General features: G+C 37.3%; 1 protein-coding gene and 1 non-coding gene across 7 annotated transcripts in view; one reads left to right on the top strand and one right to left on the bottom strand.

The window, feature by feature from the left end:
• The window catches only part of MNS1 (meiosis specific nuclear structural 1), a 254471-nt gene that overhangs the window by 165571 nt on the left and 69663 nt on the right, over positions 1-19237 (bottom strand). For 4 of the 6 annotated variants that reach the window (XM_074366177.1, XM_074366178.1, XM_074366174.1 and 1 more), the window contains exons 7-8: positions 2681-3261; positions 1487-1708 (exon numbers count right to left, since the gene is read on the bottom strand). In XM_074366177.1, coding sequence (XP_074222278.1) covers positions 1487-1708; positions 2681-2683 — 225 coding nt within the window. In that variant the 5' untranslated portion in view covers positions 2684-3261. Of the gene's footprint in view, positions 1-1486; positions 1709-2680; positions 3499-19237 lie in introns of those variants that run through there. The other 2 variants (XM_074366176.1, XM_074366179.1) reach the window with 2 other exon arrangements.
• Positions 12899-12968, top strand: TRNAP-AGG (transfer RNA proline (anticodon AGG)). Its single transcript has one exon. It is a non-coding gene; the product is annotated as a tRNA-Pro (tRNA).

The following is a 19237-nucleotide window of genomic DNA, read 5'->3' on the forward strand; positions in this document are numbered from 1 at the left end:
TCTTTAACAAGTTAAAAACATCAAGTTAAAAAAACAGCACAAGGGAAGGGCTGCTTTAGATTATAAGGAAACTGACATAACCAAATATGCTGTATGAATCTTGTTTGGATCCTGATTCAAACAAACCAACTGTAAAAGCAGTTTTTTGACAGTCACAGAAATTAGATTATGGAATGGAATTAAATGAGACCTAGAATTTATTGATAATTTTGTTAGGTAAGATAGTGGCATTATGCTCCTCCCATGTAAAAAAAAATCCATATTTTGTAAGATGTATACTGAAGTATGCAAGAGAGTTGATATGGTATCTGGGATTTTCTTTAAAATTAAAGAAAAATAAGAATAAAGAAAATGGGGGAAAAAAACCTAATCCCTAGTATCTTCTTGCTTAGGGTTAAAAAGTCATGTCTAAGCTTCTGGAATCTGGAACTCAGAAGGGTGAATACTACTTTTAAAACTTGTTTCTGCCATTTCCCACAATATCTTACAAAATGTTGAACATACAGCAGGCACTCAAAAAATACTGAAATATCAGAACACCTTTTTCACATTTATGAAAACTCATTTCTTTATTTACTGGTTTCTCTTTTTCTACCTCCTTCGTCCTTTAAAATATTCAGAAATTTCCACTGAAAAGTTATCTCCAAACTTCAGGAGTTATATACACACATATTGTACCTGAATTCTTCAAGACAGTATTTCAAAAATCAAGAATACAAGTAAATTCCTAAGTGTTGATTTTCTATCACTTAATAGTGTCCATGTTTAATCTCAGTAAATTCAAAAAAGCTTTTTTTTTTTTTTACTTTTTTTTTAGTATAGTCAGTTACAATGTGTCAATTTTTGGTGTACAGCACAACGCCCCAGTCATGCATATATATATACACATATATTCATTTTCATATTCTTTTTATTAAAGGCTATTACAAGATAATGAATATAATCCCCTGTGCTATACAGAAAATTTTTAATCTATTTTTATATATAGTGGTTAACATTTGCTGATCTAAAAAAGCTATTCTTAAATTTTTGTCTTTAGAATTTTATGAAAAGCAACAGGATTACTAATGTGAACAAAACTGTGGAAGTCAGTAATTATGGATTTCATATTTATGAAAAAACCTGAGTGCATACTCTGTTCCAGGTAATATTCTAAGGGCTTTGCTTGTATTAATTCATTAATTACTGAAACAATCCTATGAAGTAGGTACTATTATTATTCCTGTTTTATAGACGAGGCAGAGAAAGTAAGAGCAACTTACCCAAAGTTCCACAGGTAACATACAGCAGTGCTAGAATTCAAAGACACACAGTCTAGCTCCAATACGCCAGCCCTCTACCACTACACTGGGCTGACTCACACTGAGGCATCATTTGCCTGATGCTGTTGTCTATCTACTCAATTCCAGTATTAACAGCTGGCTTTCACTATTTCCAGGGAGAAAACGAAGAAAATGACGACATAAAAATGAATGATAAAATTTACCTTTTGAATGGCCTCTTCCATATCCAACTCAAACTGTTCATTTTGTAATAATCTGAGGAGCCTTTTGCGTTCAGCACGGTCAGCATTCTCATTCTGCACCCTTTGGTCCCGGATTTGATTCTGTAGCTTTTGTAGTGCCTCGATATGCAACTTTCTGCAGTCGTTTACATCTACTAATTTCTGGTGCCTTTCACTGAAGCTCAAAGTTCTTCTGTTGGAAGCCTATGAAAGATGGGAAAGAAGAGAAGGGAAGAGAGTGGGAAGAAGGAAGAAAAAGAGAAAGAAAGAGGAAAGGAAAGAAAGGGAAGGAAAAGAAAGGAAAGGAGAAAGGAAGAAAAGAGAAAGAAAGAGAGGGGGGAGAGAAAGCGAAAGGGAGAAAGGGAAAGAGAAAGGGAGAAAGAACAAAGAAAGATTAGTTTGCTTTGGTATTCCAGGATCTAATTTTTTTAAATATGTTGACGGAGCACCAGAAACAAATGAAACAAAGATAGCTAACAGTAAGAAACGAAAGGCTTTTGGTTTCCTTCCTAAATTCATAGAAATATACCATAATTTTAAAAACTGAATGTGGTAGATAAATACATGATATATCAATAAAGATATACCAATGAAGCAGGTAGTATTAGTGTTCTCCAACTTAACAGGCATGAAAAGTTAAAGCAACGACCCTCAGCTGACAAACAGCCGCATTAGGATTCAAAGACGTGCAGCTGAGCTGTATAGACCCAGCTCTTTACCGCTACGCAGGGAATGCCTCTTTACCCCCTGTCCCGCTTCCCGCTTGGCCACACTGTGCTGTTTCGACGCATCTCACGTTTTTCTAATACGGACTTAATAACAAGTCAGCCAGCTGCTATTTATTCATCCGCGCTCTCCTGGACTTTCACTTCCACTCTTTTGTTCCGCGGCTCTTAAACATTTCCCAAGTTTCCAGCAACATGGGAAACAAAATTTTCACCGAGCACATCTAACACAGTGGGGGAAATGCAAAAAAAAGAAAGAAAGGAAAAAAAAAGGCTGGAAGACGCCACGAGCGTCCCTTAAAATAATAGCTCCTGAGGCTTCTGAAAGCAAATACGAGTTTCCCACTTAATTCTCAAATTATGCACTTCAAATCCTTCTTTAGAAGCAGGCTGGTTCTAAACTACAACGAAATCAACAAACAAGTATTTTCGAGACCTCCATCAGGCTCACCATCTCGGCAGACGGAAAGGCTCCTCTCGCTCCCGCGACCACCAGCTGCCTCCGCAAGGCGAGACCCGCAGCGCTCTCCCGTGTTTATGCGATTTCCCGGCAACCGCCTCCGCGGCGTCGCGGCGTCCTAACGCGACCGGCCCGCGAAGGCCGCCGCCTCCCATTGGACGAAGCTCTAGCCAACCGGCGTTGAGCTTCCTGGGAGGCTGGCAGGGAGGCTACTTCCATAGGGCTACAGCGGACAGGCGGGAAGTCCGGATCTTCTGCCCAGGTGCAAGCCCTTAGCAGTTTGTTAGGAGCCCAAGATCTCCCTCAAGCGGCTAACTGTGGGCTGGTGGAGTTGGGATCCAAGTTGAGATGTGGAAACTGTTTACAGAGAAATACGCCAACTCCTGCCTAAGACATAGGGCCAAAGTCACTGTCCACACGCAGGACGTACTGCAGCCTCAGTGCCTGTTCTGCCAGGGTTGCTGACCGCCTTCGTCCGCAGCAGTGGGAGACACGTTCACGGTCTCTTTGGCTGAGTAACTCACTGTGGGTAGCGCGTGCTTTCTGGAGACTTCTCGCCCCCTCCACCGAAGCTATTGGCAGATTGGAGAAATAAAATACATGGGTCACATGGGTCTTATTTTGCTATGTAAAATACATGGTCCAGGTACTAATAAGAGAACAGATGATGGCCAAATTTGGTCAGGTTTATTTTATTGGCAGGTTAGACACTGATGTCCGTTTTAAGTGGAAGAATTTAAGAACAGGAATGGCTCAGAGAAATTAGTCAAATATGTTGATTTTAGAAATGACATTTAGAAAAAACCTGTCAAAACTTAAAAAAATTATTTTAAGGCAATGCGCATGAGAACTTGGTTTGTGCTATCTAATTTAAAGTCCATCTTGCATAGCAATATGTCTGCTTAAAGATAAATAACAAGTAGGACTTCTGATATCAACTCCAAAATACAAAATGCTTGGAGGTTATCACTTCCATCCTTACCTACCAGAAAAAGCTGGAAAAACTAGAAACTAATGACTTTTCTTGCATTCATCATAGAACTGAGGTCACAGGGCAACCCACCACCCTGAAATCTGGAGAGAGGTAAATCCAGAGTCACAGTCAAGACCTGCTTACCTGGAGCAGAAGCCCCTGAAGCCATCAATTAGGAATAATGAAACGGTAGTTTTGATTGATTGCTGGAGACTGGGTGTGGACTCGCATCAATGTAACTAGTGGAGACTGCAGGGCTAGGGAGGCCCCTACACTTCCGTGGGTTTTTGCCTCCAGGAATCTCAGCATGTTCTCACAGTGAAAAAACAAGAAAGATCTGTGGCCCTGGCAGGGTGTTAAGAAGAATCATTGTGAAATACGCCCAGAGCCTTCTCCATAATAAAGGCCTGCTTTCCTGAGGAAAAGATTTTACCAGGACCTTAGCCTTATCACACCTGGGGCAAGGACGGTTCTCTGCCCAAAGCCTCCTCCAGCCGTCCTGACTCATCTGAGTGGAGAGAGGGGATCTGAGAAATACTTGTGTAGGTTACAGTCCAAGGAAACAGCTCGACCAACAGTTTGAATCATAAAATCATAGAACACTTCCCCTTTCCCACACTTTCCCAACACACCAACAGTACTCTAGTATAATAACAGTTAGTTACAGCTGGAAGTGCTTCACAACACACACTCTAACAAGGAATTCTTAGGGAATCCAAAGACAACAGGAGACAAAAACAAAAACATTAGAAGAATTTGAAGTCTCTGGAATGTAAGCTACAACAAACATTAAATACAGCTCAACTCCTAGGCATATAATTACAAAACCTCTCTCACTGAAGCACTATTAACCTCAGTTCGTTACCCAATATAACATGCCCAGCTTTCAAAAACAAATTAAAAGGCTAAAGGCAAATTGTTGAGAGGCAAGGGAAAACACAGTCTGAAAGGCAAAGAAAGCATCACAACTAGATTCAGCTATCACACAGATTTGGGATTACACAGGCATTTAAAATAACTATGGTTAATATGCTGAGGGATCTGATGGAAAATATGGACAACATACAAGAACAGATGTGTAATGTAAGCAGAGAAATGGAAACTCTAAGAATCCAGAGGAAAGTCTAGAAATCAAAAACACTGTAACAAACGAAGAATGCCTTTGATAGGCGTTATCAGTAGGCTGGACACCACTGAAGGGAGAATCGGTGAGCTTAAAGATATGTCAATAGAAACCTTCCAAACTGAAATGCAAAGAGATTAATAGCAAATAGATAACCCTAATGAGTTTTTAGACCTCACCTTAGACTCACGTTGTTCTCCAATATTAGAAGAGGACTTGTGCAAGTGTGTGTGTGTGTGTGTGTGTGTAGGGGAAATACTTTCAATGTTTCTGGCTTTTGGGAGTCTTATAAAGCTTGTAACTACAAAAGTAAAATTGACTACAGGATGTGTGCAGTACAAAATATTTTGAAACCAGGTTGCAACTATTATTTGCATTTAATCCCCTGTTAGTCTAACAACTTCCACAAGAACTCTACAAAAATCACGGCTCATGTATAGCTTAAGGCAGCCTCTAGTTAAACCTTGTTGGCTGGGCTGTTAGCAGATGTTTTTTTGTTGTTTTGAACACTGATGTATCCCAAGCATTTAAAACAGTGTTTGGCATACAGTAAGTGATAAATAAATATTTGTTAAAGAAATGATTGAAATTTTATGACTGTTATGCACATAGGAGAAAGCTCAACCAGAAATAACTTTGAAGAAATGTTGTTCTTCATGAGTTAGAGTTTTATCAATTTTATTTATATTTTCAAAGAGTAAACTTTTTGTTTTATTCATTTTTTCTATTTTTTTAAATTTCCAAGTCCATTGTTTTCTGCCCTTACCATCATTATTTTCTTCTCTGTTTGCTTTGAGTTTAATTTGCTCTTCTTTTTATAGTGCCATAAGGTGGAATCTTAAATCTTTATTTAAGACTATTCTTCTTTTCTTTTTTTTTTAATTAATGGAGGTACTGGGGATTGAACCCAGGACCTCGTGCTTGCTAAGCATGCATTCTACCACTGAGCTTTACCCATCCAAGACCATTCTTCTTTTCAAATATAAATGTATAACTTTCATTTCCCTCTAAGCCCTGCTTTAGCTGCCTTCCACGGATTTTGATATGTTGTGCATTCTGATTTGTTCAGTTCAAAATATTCAGACTTCATCTTTGCCTGTGAATTATTTAGAAATGTTTTGTTAGATTTCCAAACATTCAGATTGTCCAGGTATCTTTTTTGTTGTTGTTGTTATTGATTTCTAGTTTAATTCCACTATGGTCAGAGACCATACTATGTATGACTTCAAATCTTTTAAATTGGTTGAGATTTGTTTTATTGTGCAGAATATGGTCTGTGCTTGTGAATGTGTCATGTGTCCTTGAAAAGAATATGTATTCTGGTGTTTTGGGTGAGGTGTTCTATAAATATCAATAACATCAAGTTGGTTGAGAATGCTGTTCAGGTATTCTATATCCTTACACCATTTCTATCGATTTGCTTTATTAAATAAGTTACTGAGAGGAGTGTTGAGGTCATCAAGAACAACTGTGGATTTGCTTATTTCTCTTTTCTGTTCCTTTTTGCTGCATGTGTTTTAAAGTTCTGTTGTTCTATTTAAGATTATTACTATGTCCTGAAAACATTTTGAAATGACCCTCTTTTTCCCTGGTGATATTCTTTGGTCTGAAGTCTTTTTGATATTAATGCAGGCACTCCAGCTTTCATGTATCTAGTGTTTACATCATATACCTTTCTTCATGCTTTTATTTTTAATCTGTTTTTATATTTAAAATGGTTTTCCCATAGATAGCATACAGTTGGATGGTGCTTTTTTATTTAACTTGACAATCTCCATCCTTGAATTGGTCTGTTTATGCCATTTACATTTACATATTGTTATTGATATGTATGGATTGAAATCTACCATTTTGCAAATTTTTAAATATTTGTTGCATCTGTTATTTATTTACTTTCTCTTCTTTTTCTTTCTTCTTTTAGATTATTTTTTTGGTTCCCTTTTATTTTCACTATGAGCTTATTATTTATACTTATTTATTTTTATAGTGATTGCCCTAAGAGTCACAACATACATTTAAATATACAAATGCTGTATTTCTGCCTCATTTGTTGTGTGTAAACCTTACAACAGTTTAATTTTAATTCCTCCACTCCATCTTTTGTGCTATTGTTAACCATACATTTTACTTTTACATAGATAGGTCTGCAATATACAGGTTTCCACATATGTTAGATTGTTTGATATTGTCTCAAAGCTCTCAAATGCTCTGTTTTTCCCCTCCTCTGATTTTTCTGTTTGTTTTTCAGTAGGAGTAATTTTTATTGCTACATCTTCAAATTTACTCATTCTTTCTTCAGCTGTGTCAAGCCTTCTGATGAGCCTGTCAAAGGCTTTCTTCATAGTCATCACTATATGGTTTTATCTAATGCTTCCATTAACTCTTTCTTGTAGCTTCTATCTTCTCAGCTAAAAAAAAAAACCATCTTTTCACATATACTGTCTACCTTTTCCATTAGAGACTTCAATATATTCATTATAGTACTTACATTTTTCTGATAGTTTCACCATCTGGGCCATGAGTTCTAGTCTGTTAATTGCTTCATATTTATACACTTTTTACAATTTTTTTTCTATTTTTTGTGTGTGGGAGGGGGTCACATACTTTTTGACTGAATGCCAGACATCATGTTTTAAGACAGCAGAGACTGAGGTAAATCACATTTATGTCTGGAAATAAGCACACCTATTCTTCTCCTACAATTAGTGTAGGAGGTTGGGTCCATATAGCCAGAAGCTGAACATGATTTGAACTTTGTGTTACTAACTGTGCTTACATGTACCACCACCTTCACATGTGTCTAGTGTTATCTTGTGCTTATGTGGGGGTTGGTTTTCCAGACAGCTTTTCTCAATGTTGCTGACTCACCCTTAGCTTTTGGCCTTCCCTGTGTCCCTGTGCGTCCCAGTGGCTCTCTCCAAACTCTGCCTCCTCCCCAAGCAGTAGACTACTGTTCTTCATTGTTCCTGCTTGCTATCCAGGTGGTGGGAGGACGAGGTGTTCTCCGTCATCCTGGACCAGGCTCAGCATTTTAGACAGGTCCTGACACACTAGGGCTCTGGTTTAGGGGTCTCATGTATTGGAAAAGCTTTTCTTAATGGTAAGTATTCACTCTTTTCTTCAGGCCTTTAAATAAAGTCTAAAATCCTCAACCTGACCTATAAAGGCTTGTATGTCTACCCTCTTCAGCTTTCTTCTTCAAACTTTGGCCAAAATGGACTTCTCTGAGCTCTGCCCTATCATAGGGCCGTTGTAAGTGTGGGTCTCTGCCCTTAATAAGAGCATGGGATGACTGCAACTCCACCAGCTGTCTTGCTGATGAGATAACACATGCCCTGGATAGCAGAGCAGAAAAATGGAAGGAGCGTTGGTTCTCTGTGACCACAGAGCTGCCACATGAGCCCTGGGCTGCCTAACTCATTACCTCGTGCCAGCTGGAAGAAAATTAAACTAACTTGTCTAAGCCCCTGTGTCCTCTCCTTCACCCAGGATCCTATTACAGTTAGCCAAATGCAGTTTGTAACTGTTACAACCACTATCTCTGTTTAATCTCACTGGTGAAAATGATAAAGAACAATAAAACCTTTTGCTGCATTAACTGCCTTTTTAAATAAATGTTTGATTTTAGAAAATATTAGTAGGTAGAGTGGAAAATCTCCAATTTCCTTTCTCACATTTTCCCCTCTCCCTTCTTTATCTTCTAGAAGTGACTAGCCAGTTCCCTTCCCTGAATCCCTGCGATCTCAGAGTCTCGATCACAAGTTTCGATTCTTGGTTTTGTTTTCCTAAACATCCATGTAACATGTTTGTCTAGTAATTTGATAATGCCCAGAGTCATGGTATTTACAAATTGGATAAGCATGCCTTTTATATGTTCAAATATTTCATAGATAAAAATGTTGAATGACTGAGAGAACACAGAATCCTGACATGCACCGCTAGAGTCTCTCTCCAGGTGGGACTTGATCAGCCAATTCTGACCGTGATCACTCACATATTTACCAATGCAACACTTTACTAATACATGACCGGTATGTCTATACCCTTCTATAAGAATTTACTGGGGGGAATTCTCCAAAAAGACTTATCTAAAGCCTAGATACTTTATGATTTCTTCATTTCCTTATCTACCTAATTTAATCTAATTGATTGCTTGGCATCCAAATGACAAATTCTTTGGTTGCCTAGATAGATTCAGGTCAACATTATTTATCTGAAATGCTCATAGACCAATGAATATAAATCTTTGAAACATTAACAGGGTACAAATCTGATCATTAAATGTTTAGATGCTTGATAAAAGTAAGCTGTAGCATATACAATGGACTTCTAAATCACAATAGTATGCTAGTTTTTGCAAGGAAATATTTGTAACTTTAACACTACTCATTAATCAACTATACAAAGTATTTTACTCATCAATACATGGATTATCTGTTTCATCACACAGTTAAATATATCAATACTATTTGCTTCTTAAAACATGCAATAAATATTTCAGAACTCCAAACACAGCAGTAATTTAAAGGCATTACTAATTGTCTAAACTTACCAAAATGTGGCTAGCACAGAGCCCTGAACATAAAATAGCTTAATAAATATATATTGAAGGATTAACAATATATTTAGAATGCAGTGATTTGAGTATTAGAATGATCAGAAGGGTGATTCAGATGAGGAATCTATTATGTAATAGAAGGGGAAGCACTGCTTTATACAAATAAACTAAGGGGAAACCATGAAGGTGATCAGAAATTATGAGAGACTAAAGGAAGGATTTGTGGAATGGTTGTCATGCTTTTAATCACAATAGGATTCTGACCAAGTAGAATTCAAGCTCTCAGTCATAGAATACTCACACTGCACTCCCAGTTGCCCTGGCAATGGGAGCTCCACCTTAAGATAATGGCATTATAATAAGAACAGAGTGTACTAATGAATAAACAGTGATTAAATGCCAAGTTAAAACATGCAAATTCACCTTGAAGGAAATTCTGTGATAAGGTATATACAGTTGACCCTTGAACAATAAGGGTTTGAACTGCAAAGGTCCACATACACAGGGATTTTTTTAAATAAATATACACAGCACCACAGGATCACTGGTTGGTTGAATCTGTGGACGCAGACCCATGGATACTGAGGGCCTGGAAGGGACTTGGGCATCTGTGGATTTTGGTATCCAGGGCAGATCCTGGAACCAACTCCCTGAAGATACCCAAGAACCACTGTAGTGGCAAAGACTGAGACCGTGAGAAAAAGAATACAAAGCATGAATAAAAAGCTTCACTTGAGCTGTAAAAGAGTCTGGGAGCTGCAAACCTTTTGCTCTTGTCTCTGTCCTTGGGTCACTCATCACATAACTGCATACGAACATTACCTCTGCTGCTCTACTCATGAGCAATACTGTCTGAGAGGAACAGAGAGAAGGTTCCCCTCTCGGTGTTATGTATAAATTGAACTGAGATGAAGCCTGCTGCAGATTTCTTGATACAACCACCTTCCCAAAGGGTTAGGCTCCTTGCAGTGAGAGGAAGAAATGAGGACCAGTTCAGGATATAACACATTCAATAGTGGGGAATTTGTTAATTCCTAATAGTGAAATGTCATGCAGCATTGCAAAGCATCCTAGCAAACAAGAACGCTTTTCAGTACTTTTCACTTCTCTGAGAACCTCTGGCTCTAAAAGGAATTTTAGTTATAGTTCCTTGTGTCCAGTCCACATATGGGTGTTATAGAAAGATTCTACAATAAGGTATGCAATTTAAAAGGGAGTCTGTCAGAGAAAAAGATTTTTGACCTGAATGTTCATCTAAAGCAAAGTCATATTTAATCAATTGCAACAATTAGCTGCTTTTACCTGAAGAAAATTACCCTATTTTTTTAATAAATAGACTTTGCTTTTTAGAACAGTTCTAGGTTTATAGAAAAATTAATAGAATACAGTTCCCATATGTCTCCTCTTCCCTCCACACCCACATAGTTTCCATTGTCATTAGTACCATACACTTGTTACAATTGACGAACCAATACTGATACATTATTCATTAAGGTCCATAGTTTACATCAGAGGTCACTCTTTGTTTTGCATAGGTCTACATGGGTTTTGACAAGTGTATAATGACATGTATCCACCATTACAGTATCATAAAGAATAGTTTTTCCCTGCTCTAAAATCCCCTGTGATTCACCTATTTATTCCTCCCTCCTTCAACCCAAACCCCTGGAAGCCACTAATCTGACTACTGTCTCTATGGTTTGCCTTCTCCAGAATGTTATATAGTTGGAGTCATACAGTATGTAGCCTTTTCATACAGACTTCTTTCACTTAGTGATAGGCATTTAAGTGTCCTCCGTGTCTTTTCATGGCTTGATAGCTCATTTATTTTTATCACCAAATAATATGCTATTGTATGGCTTTTTAAAAAACAATTATCACATTTAAAGATTTCTCATCATAAATTATTACTACCATCAATGATATTTCATTGTTAAGGAAGGATTTATGCCCTCCTAGAATTAAGGAGAAATCTTCTGGTTCATTTCCCTTTAGAATATAGCTTTTCATTTACAGGTCTAGACTACAGGTCTAGATCATTGACAGGAAAGAGCTTTCCCTAATAATAAATGATGGATTATACTGATTAATGTTCCCCAATAGTTACAACACAACAGGGTTGAACATATCAGAGTTGCTGATCTGAAACAGGGCATGTTAATAGGCATACACTGTAAGTCCTAACTATACAGTAGAAATTATTTACGAAATCATATTGCTTTATAAAATGAAGCAATTAGAACAAAACCATTTTTCTTTTGTTCAGAAAAATGCCCAAATCTAATCTAATTTGCTGCAGCTGGACACCACCTGCAGATGACTGTTTAAGTACTCTGAACATTACACACTTATCTTTTAAATATTGATAATGCCATTTTTCATTTCCTCGACATGAAATCCCACAGGGAATAATTATGCTAATAAACCTTAATGATTCTTGCAAATAAATGATCAAACCAAATTGCTACTGTTGATTTATATTAATGGATGCCTTTAGGACGAGATTTGCCAGTACGGTGCTGCCTCTTGAATCTCAGTTCATCTTATTTAGCTGAAGAGTGTTCATAGTTTTGTTAAATAGATGAAGTGTTTAAAATATAATGTGTTTGTGCAGTTCTTACACTTCATAATGTTCAAGCATTACCATCTTGCCTTGTGGCAAATCTGCATTTAATGGTTTCATTGTATATAACTTCCTTTGGTACTTTTCCTCTGTTATAAGCAGTTAGGAAATGACTGCTTTCTGGTTGAGTCAGAATAGGCCAGCTTCCATATGTTGAATCTGATTTTTCATGAAGATAATAAAATCTGTTTCTGGATATTTTAGCCCCCATCCTCTGGGAATCACATTGACTCTGATGATGTGATCAAGCGTCAAATAACTGTTTAGGGGGGAAGGGGGCACTACTAAAATGGCTTATTTGTTGCCCCATTTAAACCTAGATTAGTGGGTCTCCTCCTTTTCTCCTCTCTCACTTTCCCTCTTGCTCTGGAACCCGCACCAAGTCCACAGGGACCAGGAAGTTGCTGACTATGTCAATTCTAAAGTAGAACTGGAAAATAACGGCAGAATTATACGCTCATCTCCAGGGCTGGGGAACACTACACAGAAAGAATGCTTATCCATTGTGGATACGAACACAGGTTTATATGGGTAATTTTATAAAGACTCACTTCTATTTAAAGTGCCATATACCTAGGGGAAAAAATTACCTTCATCCAGATAATTGCCTCAATTGTCCATTTTTTGTGCATTGACTATCAAATTCCAAACATAAGAGAAAAACAACATGGAAACACAACAGGTATAGGCACAAAACTGAATGAAAGGGATGTAAATTAGTAGTAAAATAGAGGACTAGCCTATATACAGACTCGTGTGTACACTAACAGGGCATGGAACTTGTGATGTGAAATAACAGTTGCTTAGGGATTTGTCATGTGGTGCACAGAGACTGTAATCTGGTTAGTGATGAAGCAAAGATGACCACATTCAATTCACTGTGAAGAGCAGAAGTGTCCCCTTCTGAATTATAAAGCTCTTATTGTAGGGAGGGAAATAGCTCAGTGGTTGAGTGAATGCTTAGGATGCATGAGGTCCTGGGTTCAATTCCCAGTATCTCCTTTAAATAAACAAATATTAAAAAAGAAAAAAAAAAGCTCTTACTGATTTTTAAAAGCATGTATATACATATTAATACATATGTACATATATATGTAAACTACTTTTATAAAGGTATTTTTTTTTCATTTCCTAACTTCAGGAAAAGTGCCTAATTTGATCAAATTTGGCCCACTTATGGCAATTTGTTTCTAATTAAAAATCAACCAGACGAAAAAGTTGTAACCCATTAAATGCATTATTTTATTCATTGTAGAATTTTCTAATTGAGCAAAATAAAATGGGAGTTGATTTAAATATGCAATGATAAGGGAATGATTAAAGTAAATGGCAGTGCATCAGCCACACACCCAGAGAAATGTGTGTGTCTGGAGGGCCAGAGGGCAGGCCAGGGAGGGGTGCTTTCCGGGGAGAGGCTAAGCAGCCTTGTAGGAAAGGAGGATGACTGGGCACTCAGAACCTGGGGAGTAACTCTAAGGTCTTGGGGGAAGAAGAGGGACACCATAACCTTCCAGGAAGAATGGTAGATGATGAAAGCAGCTACCTGCAGAGAGAGAGAGAGTCAAAGAGCCCCAGCTGGCTGCGAGCACTTGGAGCAGAGCAAGGAGTATTGGTACAAGGCCATTCATGCTGTTCTGTCCTCAGCCCCAGCCCTGCTAGGTCCAGTGCCGGGAGAGAGGGAGCGGTGGGGGTGGGGGGAGAGAGAAAGAGAAGTTGTATTGGTTAAGTGATGGAGCTAACAGACATGAATAGCCCAGAAATCCTTTAACACCTTACACTGAGGTAACAGGTGACAAAGTGTATAAGGAAATGGGGCAGAAAACATTTAGCTAATATTAGAAAGTATTATCTACCTTATCATTTATTGAGCACCTACTACATGCCAGTCACTTCAATTGTTTGTAATCATTAGAACAACCTAGTTCCAAGCAATAGAAATAAAAGCAAGAATAAACACATGGGACCTAATTAAACTTACAAGCTTTTGCATAGCAAAGGAAACCATAAGCAAAACAAACCGACAACCTATGGAATGGGAGAAAATATTTGCAAAAGATGAGACTGACAAGGGCTTAATTTGCAGAATATATAAACAGCTCATACAACTTAACAAGAAAAAACAAACAAACCAATCCAAAAATGGGCAGGAGACCTAAACAAGCAATTCTCCAGTGAAGACACACAAATGGCCAATAGGTATATGGAAAAATGCTCAATATTGCTGATTAGCAGAGAAATGAAAATCAAAACTACAGTGAGGTATCACCTCACACCAGTCAGAATGGCCATCATTCAAAAGTCCATAAACGATAAATGCTGGAGAGGGTGTGGAGAAAAGGGAACCCTCCTACACTGTCGGTGGGAATGCAGTTTGGTGCAGCCATTATGGAAAACAGCATGGAGATTCCTCAAAAGACTAAAAATGGACTTACCATATGATCCAGCAGTCCCACTCCTGGGCATATATCCAGAAGAAATCCTAATTCAAAAAGACACCTGCACCCCAGTGTTCACAGCAGCACTATTTACAATAGTCAAGAAATGGATACCACCTAAATGTCCATTGACAGATGACTGGATAAAGAAATTGTGGTATATTTATACAATGGAATACTACTTAAAAAATAATACAGTAATGCCATTTGCAGCAACATGGATAGACCTGGAGATTGTCATTCTAAGAGAAGTAAGCCAGAAAGGAAAAGAAAAATGCCGTATATCACTTATATGTGGAATCTAAAAAAAAAAAGACAAACAAACTTATTTACAAAATAGAAACAGACTCACAGACACAGAAGACAAACTTATGGTTACCAGGCGGTAAGGGGGTGGGAAGGGATAAATTGGGAGTTCGAGATTTGCAGATACTAACTCATATATATAAAATAGATAAACAACAAATTTACACTATATAGCACAGGAAACTATATTCAATATCTTATAGTAACTTATGGTGAAAAAGAATATGAAAATGAATATATGTATATTCATGTATGACTAAAAAATTGTGCTATATACCAGAAATTGACACAACATTGTAAACTGACTATACATCAATAAAAATATATTTAAAAAAAAAGAACAACCTAGTTCATTTTACATACACAGGAAACAAGATTCAAAAGATTAACTTGCCAACTTCACAGAAAGAGCCAGTAGTGGGCTCTTTTCATGATCACAAACAGCATTTGAACAGAAATAGAATACCCTGGGAAGTATTAGAGTGCATCAAATCTAGTAAGATAGGTATTATTTTGTGAAAGTTTTTAGCAACTGAAAGAATGCATGTATATATCAGCTCATGATGTAGAATGTGTTTCTTACTATGTTTAAGGGCAAAAAAATTTGAAAACTACTGAATTAGATCACATTGCTTCTCTTTTCCAGTCTTAGGGAGATGCTCTTAACTTCTGAATTATAACAAATTTCTTATTTTAGTGAATATTTCGCACAAACTATATCAGTCCTTTAAATGATTATGGATTAGTATATCAAAGTGATCCCCGTTTATTCTTTCCTAGGCAAAACTAACTTTCAGTTTTGTTAAAATATGTATTATAAGTAATGACTATAATAAAATTCATCATATAATCACAGATTATATAACAGTTTATACACAATAAAATATGTAATATCCTAATGGTATTCACATTTTGCAATATATGTTCTGCACAGTATTCACAGAACAATAATAGTAACTATTTATTGAGTACCCAGTACTGGTTGATTTGTGTCCAGATAAGGAAAAACAATTATGTTTTTTTCAGAGGCAGAAACTTCCTCATTTTGGAAATACGCGAAATGCTAGGGGAAATTTAACCAGGCATAAAAGGCGATGTCTAGAAAAAAAAAAGAAACAATAGTTTCAATCCTAATTTTAGAAGCAGTCAGTGCCAAGCAATCCAACTTCAGATAAGCAGATACGTTTATGGGAATCCTTCCATCTAACCCACTCCCTGGGGACTGTCGGTAAGCTGACTGAATCTGCTTGGTCTTCCGTGCAGTACTTCTTGCCCACACACCAACGTGGGGCTCAACACGTAGAGGGAAAACCTTTGTCATCACAGGTCTCATTATATAAGATACTGCTGGGAGAATGACAGAACAACCAGAAGAACAAGGTGACCATGGGCTTTAGAAAACATCAGTCACGTAAGTAGCCAAAAAAGAAAGAACAAAAGCGTGACAAGTCAGAAGTGAAAGAACATACTTCCTTGCTTCCTATGATTACCTGATGTTTCATTGGATCTCTAGTTATTTCTATACTAATATAGCCACGGCAACAGTTATCCAGTGTACAGCTCTCCATAATATAGTTCTGTTCCTTAGGGTTTTCCTTTCCTAGCAGATACACCTAAGAAATGGCAAAATTATAACCCACTAAGGCTAATCCAGCCCCTAGTTCTTTAGAATCCATTGTAGTACCCGGCATCTGGTGACCTGAATTGAGTTTATGTATTTTACTGAATCTACCACACAGCAATGGTAGGATACACCATTATTTTATTCATCAGTAAAGAAGAAAAAACTCTGCCATTTTAATTGGCATAGCATCAATTTTAAGATCTATCCCAACTTCAGAAAGGTTAAAATGCAAAAAAAAAAAAAAAAGTCTACCTTTGAATCTATTTTTCATGAGGGAACACAGTTAAGGAATTGTAATAAACGGAAACTACAATAACCAAACAGAAACTGTTACTGCGAAGCCTCTATCAGCAGAGTACAATCCTAATTCTTTCTCAAATCATTTATTTATCCCTCCTTGGTATCCAGCAGGGAAATTGCTATATTCTGCATCAGCAAGAGTCTTCTGAGATGCAGATACCAAGACAGAATTGGTTGGTCAGGACGTTTGTTTTGGGAGGGTCTATAAAGGATAGAGGGGGAGGGGTAAATAGAGGTAAGCAGGGAGAACCTTCAGAACTGTGATAGGTCTGACATCTGTGAAAGGAGAGAGGGAATGAAAAAGGAGAAGCCTCAAACTGCAGCACAGTTGTGAATGTCTCTGCCCAGCCAACAGGGAGTGCCAAGCAAAGATTCCCATTACAGATGTCCCATGTTGGGCCCCAAATACCCAGTCTTGCTCAGGCATTGGCTGGGAGCAGCTTTGCAAAAGCTAGGACTCTGCATGAATGCCACTGCAGACTCAAGTGTGGAGTAACTGGAGGTTCTTGGACACCTATTATCCTTGCAGCAGGTTCCCTCAAAGGGAGATTTGAGCAGAGGATCGTCATGGCTGCCGCACTGACACACAGCCTGCCACCACGCTTCCCATGTTTATAGTAGTGTCTCGTTTCTGCTGATTCTCTCATATGTCATCTTTGTTATCATTGCTACCCTACTGATAGCTTCTCGAAAAATACTCTACATGCCAGCTTTTCTTCTTACATCTTACAATCAGGCCCATCCTTAGAGGATGGTATGGCCTTCAAGGTACCATCAGGATTAGGTGTCATTCATACCATCAAACAGGGACCTCTGTTTTCCCACAGGTCCACAGGTTCTCTGTACAGCATGCAGACTAGGACATGAGCACCCCCCCACCAACTCCCCCTTAGCTGTGTAAATATTATGGAACAGACTTCAGATTTTTAAAACTGAGGCTTGGAAACCTTTGAAAGGAGACATTCATGAAATGAATTCCCAGAAAGATCCATGTCAAAAATCGTACTTTACAATCAGATGCAAAGAAACTCATAAAAGCTTTAAGGATGCAATACTGAACCTATTTACAGGATGCTGTGGCAAGGACAGATAATATCTTTGACCTTGAACAAGTCATTTAACCTCCCTGATGTGTGTTTCCTCGTCTATAAAATGAAGAGGGTGGATGAGATGATGCTTGAGGCCACTTCTAGCACTAACGTTCTATGAAATAAAAGTCAACTTAGAGATTAATTGGGTTTCTGAGCCTCAAGCAATTAATTACACTGTCGCTGCCCTTTAACAGACCCATCACAGAAGAAAATTAGATTCAACTGACAGATTTTAATCTTCAACTCTTGTCGATTTTAAGTCCAACACTATTTTTTAAGATCTGCAAATTAATGCTTTCACAAAAGGTTCAATAGCATTCTGGCCAAGGAATTTGACCTGACAAACATATTATAATACTAAGGCCATTTTTCTCTATTTAAAAAAAATAGTCTTCATGCTGACTTTTTCCTGCATTCAGAACCTCAGCAGACACTCCACTAGAGTTTTATAAAATGTTAGACAGTGGTTTAGTGAAATTCTTCACCAATTTCTGAAGTGCTCAAGGACATCTGATCAAGGACTTCAGTTCTGCCCACACCTGCTTCATCTAATTCCAGTATGTTTTTCTTATTCTTCTCTGACTTTTGCGTTTCCTTATTTTGTGTCAACATTGAATTATTGGTAGAAAAATATGTTGGTTAAATTTCTAGCAAAAAATAATCAGTTTTAATTTCCAGTTAATAAGAAAGTGTATATTTTATGTTATCCTTCTTTTAATGCTTACTCATTTAAATAATAATGACTTTTAACTTTCTCTTAAATATTATAATTCATATCTATTTTAGATTTTTAAAAATGAATTCCACAATTTAGTTTACTGAACTTTGATTTCCAATACCTACTTTCTACTTTTGTGTCATGTCCACTTGCACTGGTAATATTTCTGACATATACAAAAAGGCATGGAGAATAGATGAACACCATGTTTTCATAACCAGACATAAGAAAAACCATTAAAGCTGTTTTTTTGTGCACCGTTATACACCTTCCTGTCTCATTTTTTTCCTTCTAGAGGTTAACAGTTTTGTGTATTCAACAGCATTTATCATTCCCATGCATGTCTCTATATTTTTAACACTATGAATCAACCTCTAAAAACTGTGATATTGTATCATATGCTTTAATGATAAAACTGAGCCATAATTGTGTAAATTGCTTTTTTGGTGATTTTTGAAAATACTCTTTAAAAAAAATTATGCTGAGATACAGATGATCTACAATACTGAATGAGTTTCAAGTGCATAGCAAAGTAATTTAGTTATACATATATATATTTTCCCAGTTCTTTTTCATTAGAGTATATTGGCAAATTGCTTTTAATTCCACATTAGGTTTATGAGGTTACTCTGTGGTAGTTCACATACATCACTCTTTATTTTTTTCTCTAAGCTGTGGCTTATATTTTTCACTTTCTCTAAAATCCCCTTTAATGCATATTAATTTTAAATCCAATGTAGTCAAATTCGTTAATTATTTCCTTATGTCTTGTGAGGGTTTTGCTTTATTTAAACAAT

The sequence above is a fragment of the Camelus bactrianus genome, chromosome 6, assembly GCF_048773025.1.
Source record: "Camelus bactrianus isolate YW-2024 breed Bactrian camel chromosome 6, ASM4877302v1, whole genome shotgun sequence".
Lineage (NCBI taxonomy): Eukaryota > Metazoa > Chordata > Mammalia > Artiodactyla > Camelidae > Camelus > Camelus bactrianus.